At 28.8% G+C, this 7,719-nt stretch overlaps 1 protein-coding gene across 1 annotated transcript; it reads left to right on the forward strand.

Annotated features, from left to right (window-relative positions):
- The first annotated feature begins 1,152 nt into the window (after positions 1–1,152).
- Positions 1,153–1,551, forward strand: LOC143615106 (16.9 kDa class I heat shock protein 3-like). The gene has a single exon (XM_077088339.1). It carries the CDS (start codon positions 1,153–1,155, stop codon positions 1,549–1,551), a length of 399 nt encoding a protein of 132 aa, XP_076944454.1.
- Positions 1,552–7,719: the final 6,168 nt, after the last annotated feature.

Here is a 7,719-nt window from a genome sequence, read left to right on the forward strand (position 1 = left end):
GGCTTAAAATTAACTATTTTCTTTTGTGTAAGGCCAAATTGTCATCAATAAAATGAGATGTTACACACGTGTGGTTGATACGATCCTATCCATGACCCGACCCAACAAGGGATCAATGCTTGGATTAGTTTTGTTTATTTTACGTTTGATTGTTTAATTTATTTGTCACATGTTTAATTTAGTTGTTTGTCTAGCATGTTAGGAAGTTAGAAAGTAGTGGTGTTGATGTCCTTAAAATAAGCTAGTAGAGTAGTGGGGTAGTTTTACATTCAAGTTATGCATATTTAATTAGTGTAATTCCCTTTTGAAAGGTAATGAATGATAATATAGAAAATTGGCAGCAATGTCGTGTTCTCTCTCGTCTATGTTTTTTGGAGTCTAACCCGCTCAAAGGGTCACTATCTTGAGAGATTAGCCATTTCGAATCGGCTTATTATCAGTGGTTAACTAGCTAAATGATGTCAATGAGTCGGTGGTACACGCTCTCGTTTTATTCTGCGTATGTAAGAAATGACTTAGGCTTCCTCTAAAAATACTTCCTCGTAACCATAAACCTTTAGTATCTTACAATTTTAGACAAATCATATGTAAACAAACAAATTTAGATGTAGTGGGTTAAAGGAGTGAAACGCTTTTCAAACTTAACCGAAAACCGAATTAACTGAAAATCAGAAATTGGTAATCGATTTTTTTACCCCCGGTTAACCTAGATTAATTGAACGGAACCGTTCACAAATTTATATATATCTTTTATATCTCTATTTCATGTTTTCCACCTCCAAAAATCGGAAATTGGTTTTAATTATGAACCGAACCAAACCAAAAATCAACAACCAACTGACCGCATAAACTGAACCAATTAATTGAAACCAGTTGGTTAATAAAATAGATTAACTAATGACTTCAGTTTACTCACCAAACCATGCCCATTATTTACAAAGATATCCGACTTTGAAAAATATAATAATAAGGGTTCACGAGGTTTCTAGTCATGAAAAAAGAAAGATATAATAACATCATGTACAGATGTCCTAGCTCTTGAAATTGCCAGAACCCTCTTTTATTACCTACAAATACAACAATTAACCTCCATTAATCTCCACAACTCTAAAACAACTTCTTACATATTCAATCATTAGCAATCTATAAACAATGTCGATCATTTCAAGCTTCTTAAGGGACCCCTTAGATGGTTTCTTTACGTCCGAGGAATCATATTATCCAGCTAGAATTGACTGGAAGGAGACACCGGAGTCCCACGTATTCAAAGCCGATTTACCAGGTTTGAAAAAGGAGGAGGTGAAGGTGGAGGTTGAAGAAAATAGGGTGCTACAGATCAGTGGAGAGAGAAGCCGAGAGAAAGAAGAGAATGACGATAAGTGGCACCGCGTTGAGAGGAGTTTTGGTAAGTTTGTGAGGAGGTTCAGGTTGCCCGAGAATGCGAAGGTGGATGAAGTCAAGGCTTCGATAAAGAACGGGGTTTTGACGGTGGCGGTGCCGAAGCAGGAGGTCAAGAAGCCTGAGGTGAAAGCCATTGAGATCTCTGGTTAAACCTTAAGCATATGTATAATTATGTATTGAATAACGAAGAGTGTGTGCGTGTGCATGGGAGTGAAAATAGTGTGAAATGTGATTTGAAGCTATAAGTTTGTAACTTTTTTTTCTTTTATTTGTCATGAAATGAAATAACGTAATTGGATTTTTACAATCCAAACTAATTGTTTGTTGAATAATCTATATTTGTAATTTGGTAAATGATACTTTTAACTTTTATTTTTGATGTTAACCACAATTCACTGAAACAGAGAAGTAACTTTCTCTGCTCACATGTTCATTTTTGTTATATTGAATATTGTTCTTTGCAATGAAAGTAAGGATAATTAGTTATCAACCAATAAATGATAATTTAGGTTATTGGTCATATTGTCATTGTGGATAATTATCACCAATGAGTTATGATTTAGGTAATAAAATTTCAGCTTTCTTTATTTATATAAATGCAAAAGTGAAATTGTAACAAAACTATGTAAAAACTAGGGTATAGCCCGTGTTACACACGGGTGGAAAAACATGTCATCAAACATAATAAATTTAAACAACAAATTCATGCATAACTAAGTTATTTAATAAGTGTTACCTTAAATTTAATCTTAGGATTCCAAATAGTTTATAAGATCATTAAAATTTGACTCATAGTTCTCACACTCTAACAACCATTTTACCTTCTCGCTAACTTCATTTTCCAAATCCAAATGTGCCCTTTCTTTTCTAACATTAGCAAGATTCAAGTGATTCAAATCTCTTAAAAGAAACATAGATTCTAATGTTGATTTAGGATAGTGTCCGTGTTACACGCGGTGGAACATATTTAAAACATAATATATATGTAACATCATATAATTTTAATCAAATGCATATGTTGTACTTATAAATAAATGATATATTTCAATATTGTTCAATATTGTTCCAAATGATAGTATTTGAACTAACAATATATTTTAAACCCGAGTAATATTTAAAACGAAAGTACGAAATAATTCGAGTAGTTGTAGAGATTGAAAGATAATTTTGAATTTCGATTTGTTAATATTAAAGTCTATAACTTATTTTTGTAAAGTTTATATAAATGTTGAAAATTATAGTCAAATCATTATCAATATTATAAAATAAAGTCTAAATCATATACCAAAGATGCATACAATTACCGGAAAGTTAATTTGAATTTATAGTTTATATATATACAATATTGTATATTGTATATATTGTATATGATACTTAAGTTATTAACCTTTACAAACACAATTAGATTAAGTTGTTTAAATGTAACAATATAGTCAAAATTTAAATGTATATAAAATAATATATTTTAGTCAAAGCATTATTATTATTATGGACCATTAATTATAAATTAATGGTTAATCATATACAAAAAATGTTTAGAATTACCATATTCAAAGCATTAACCTCCACTGACCTTAAATACGTAAAGTGAAATTTCTGTGCATGATCAATTTTATAATTATCCATTACATATACTTATTTATGTAAGATATAATATAAATAGAAACGATAATAAAGTTTTGAAATTAGAATCTTAAAACTAACAATATATTTCAGACTCGGGTAATATTTAAAACGAAAGCACGAAATAATTCGTAGTAGTTGTAGAGATTATAGTATTGGATATAAAATTGAAATAGATTGGAAGATAATTTTGAATTTCGATTTGTTAATATTAAAGTCTATAAATTATTTTTGTAAAGTTCATATAAATGTTGAAAATTATAGTCAAATCATTACCATTATTATAAAATAAAGTCTAAATTATATACCAAAGATGCATACAATTACCGGAAAGTTAATTTGAATTTGTAATTTATATATATACAATATTGTATATTGTATATATTGTATATGGTCTTTAAGTTATTAACCTTTATAAACACAATTAGATTAAATTGTTTAAATGTAACAATATAGTCAAAATTTAAATGTATATAAAATAATATAATTTAGTCAAATCATTATTATTAATATGGACCATTAATTATAAATTAATGGTTAATCATATACAAAAAATGTTTAGAATTACCATATTCAAAACATTAACCTCCACTGACCTTAAATTTGTAAGGTGAAATTTGAGTGCGTGATCAATTTTATAATTATCCATTACATATACTTATTTATGTAAGATATAATATAAATAGAAACGATAATAAAATTTTGAAATTAGAATCTTAAAACTAACAATATATTTCAAACCCGGATAATATTTAAAACGAAAGTATGAAATAATTCATAGTAGTTGTAGAGATTATAATATTGGATTTAAAATTGAAATATATTGGAAGATAATTTTGAATTTCGATTTGTTAATATTAAAGTCTCTAACTTATGTGTGTAAAGTTCATACAAAGGTTGAAAATTATAGTCAAATCATTATCATTATTATAAAATAAAGTCTAAATCATATACCAAAGATGCATACAATAACCGAAAAGTTAATTTGAATTTATAATTTATATATATATATACAATATTGTATATTGTATACAATTACCAATGATATTATATATATATACAATATTGTATATTGTATATATTGTATATGATACTTGAGTTATTAATCTTTACAAACACAATTAGATTAAGTTGTTTAAATGTAACAATATAGTCAAAATTTAAATGTATATAAAATAATATATATTAGTCAAATAATTATTATTAATATGAACCATTAATTATAAATTAATTGTTAATCATATACCAAAAATGTTTAGAATTACCATATTCAAAACATTAACCTCCACTGACCTTAAATATGTAAGGTGAAATTTGAGTGCGTGATCAATTTATAACTATCCATTACATATACTTATTTATGTAAGATATAATATAAATAGCAACGATAATAAAATTTTGAAATTAGAATATAAATACTTATCAGATAGTTTTGTAAATTATCAAAACATTATCAAAATAAGGTAATATAACTTATATTTGAAAATTTTAGTCAACTTATTATTTAAATTATTGATCATTAATTTTAAAATTAAGTTGTTTAAATGTAACAATATAGTCAAAATTTAAATGTACATAAAAAAATATATTTTAGTCAAATCATTATTATTGTTATGGACTATTAATTATAAATTAATGGTTAATAATATACCAAATTTGTTTAGAATTACCATATTCTAAGCATTGACCTACATTGACCTTAAATATATAAGGTCAAATTTGAGTGTGTGATCAATTTTATAACTATCCATTATATATACTTATATATGGTGATCAATTTTATCATGATAATAAATTTTTTAAATTGGAATATAAATAGAAATCAAATAGTTTTGTAAATTATAAAAATACGGTAATATAAGTTATGTTTTAAAATATAGTCAAAATTTAAATTTATATAAAATAATATATTGAAGTCAAATCATTATTATTATTATGGACCATTATTTATAAGGAAAGTCAATATCAATATTGATGTTAATTAAAGTGTGATTGGGATAACTAAAGTATTTAAATTACCATATTCATGTTAATTCGGTTATTTAAACAAATAAGGAAAGTCAAATTAAATAAATTGTATTAATGGGATAATTGAATATGTACATGAATATACATGATTTTTCAAAAAATAAATATACATCAATATAAAAAAACACATCTTATAAAGTCATCCTCAATCCGTGAAATTAGATGATATGAGTGGGACAATAACCTGAAATAATAAAATCAAATATTAATATTGATATTATGGATTATTTTAATTATAATTAATAACCAGAAAATTTTAAAGGTGTTATCGGAAAAACGAAATTGTGAGAATGACCATGGTATCTTAGATTTTTTCGTAGAATTTAAATTTAAATTAGGTTGTAGGACTCGTGACATTCACCTGAAATTATAAAGTAGAATATTAATGTTTATGTTATGGAATATTTGATATTTAATTTATAACCGAAAAATTTAAATGTCTTACCGAAAAATAACAAATAATGATAATAACCATGGTATCTCCGTTTTTTATTAAGAAACTAAAATCAAATTTTCCGTAAATCAATCGGGTAAATTACCTGAAATAATAAAGTTTTGTTATAACAATGATATTATGGAATATTAGAATTATAATTTATAACCGGATAATTTAAATGTGTCTTATCTGAAAAACGAAATAATGATACTGAATATGGATGAAGCTGATTTATATTTAGAACCTAGAAGAAAAACATGTATAACAAAAACAGGAAAAATATTAAATTTCAAATAAATATAAAACACCCATTGTTATAGGTATAACACATAAACAGAAAACTTACCGGAATAACGTAAATACGTAGAAATATTAGCTTTATCGTTGTTTTTGATTTAGAACCTAAACAGATTTTAAAAAAACCAGTTAACAATGAAAATAAAGATAAAAATGTTAGATCTACAATAACCGGAAGAAAATATGATGTTGCCGGAAAAAAGATATAACTTTGCCGGAAAATCATATAACATTGTTGGCCATTAAAGTATAATATATAACCTTACCGGAAAACGATTAATCTCGATCTACATTACCGGGATATAGAGGATGGTGGATGGTGGAGATAGTAAGCCGAGAGAGAGAGAGAGATATTAAAATGATTAGGGTGTAAAATTCTTAGGTTAAATAGTGTGTGACATGACATGTGTCAGAATATTAGAGCACGTGAGAATGAAAATATGTTGACTGGATTGCACATGTGGACAGCCTAGAAGAAGACCATGTGTCTACACTGTAATGCTTTAATGGTATTTAAAGATTCAACAAAACCGAATTTACATCATAAATGGTGGGCCTGATGGAAATTTAAGCTCAGTGGTTGGGCCAAACACCTAAACAAGGCTCTTTGCAGGCTTACAACCCATCAATGAAAATGCAAAAGTTAGCTACTTAAGTATAGAGATGTTCATTCAAACCGGTTCCTGGAACCGAACCGGTGGACCCGAACCGGAACCGAACCGGTTCCTACCCGTTTTTTGTAGGAACCGGACCCTATCTGATTCAACCCGATGATCCGTGACCGGTTCTTGCATTTCTGAGTGGGGGCGGGTAGGAACCGGAACCGAACCGGAACCGGTTCTGGAACCGAACCATCCGGAACCGGTTAGGAACCGGTTCTCGCCGTTGGATCGAATATAGCCGTTGGAAATCGTTTTTTTGACCGTTTTTTGACCGTTGGGGTCAAAAATAGCCGTTTTTTGGCTCCCCCAAGCACCCCACTACTAGTATAAATAGGTATTTGGTGTCATGGGTTCATCACAACACTCAAAACGCAAACCCGAACGCAAAAAAATACAAAAAAACGCTATTACAACGTTTTGAGTTCTCTAATCTCTTGTTTTCTCTTCTTCTATATTCATATTTGTTGTTATGGCTGCCTCACAATCATCGGTTGGTCAAGGTTCCAACGCCGAACCAAGTTTCGTTCGTATTGTACCTCATAATCGTAATCAAGAGATTTGGTGCAATTGGGATTTGGTTGAATTGAGTGACCATTCATTGAAGGCTCGGTGCAAGTTTTGTGGGACTTATTTAAACCCACTTTCGAATTCAAATTTGAAGAAACACATCGAAAAACCGTATTGCAAGGCGTTGAAAAAGAACGTCGATTCGCAACAAACGCAAATGGATAGTGAAGGCGGAATATTTACATACCAAATTGATCGAGTTCAAGATCGTATGGCGATGTTTGTGATTCAAGAAGCTTTGCCGTTTAGCCACTTCGACAACCCTCGCTTAAACGCCATGATTCGAGATACGCTTCAACCACAATACACTCACGTAAGTCGTCATACTCTTAAACGTTATTGTTTAAAATTGTGGAAGAAGGCCAAAGATGTACTAATTGCATATTTTGAAAATATAAATACGGGAATAAACTTAACTAATGATGTTTGGTCGGCTCCACATGGTCTACCCGAATCTTATCTTTGTGTCACCGCTCATTGGGTAGACCCGTCATCGTGGGAAATGATGAAACGCACCATTGCTTTCGAACTCTTTGAGTATCCACATACGGGAGATAATTTGTTTGAAATTTTAGATTATGTTATAAAAACTTATAAACTAGAAAATAAAATATTTTCAATGGCATTTGATAACGCGTCGAATAATACATCGGCGGTTGATAAATTAAAATTAAAATATACGCCGATTTGCAATGGTGTATTTTT

This window comes from Bidens hawaiensis, unplaced genomic scaffold (genome assembly GCF_021521415.1).
Source record: "Bidens hawaiensis isolate Kalapana, Puna unplaced genomic scaffold, B.hawaiensis_p1.1 tig00041901_1, whole genome shotgun sequence".
NCBI classification, from domain to species: Eukaryota; Viridiplantae; Streptophyta; class Magnoliopsida; order Asterales; family Asteraceae; genus Bidens; species Bidens hawaiensis.

Coding starts and splice junctions, on each gene's coding strand:
- LOC143615106 (XM_077088339.1), top strand. CDS start 1,153: ATGTCGATCATTTCAAGCTTCTTAAGGGACCCCTTAGATGGTTTCTTT.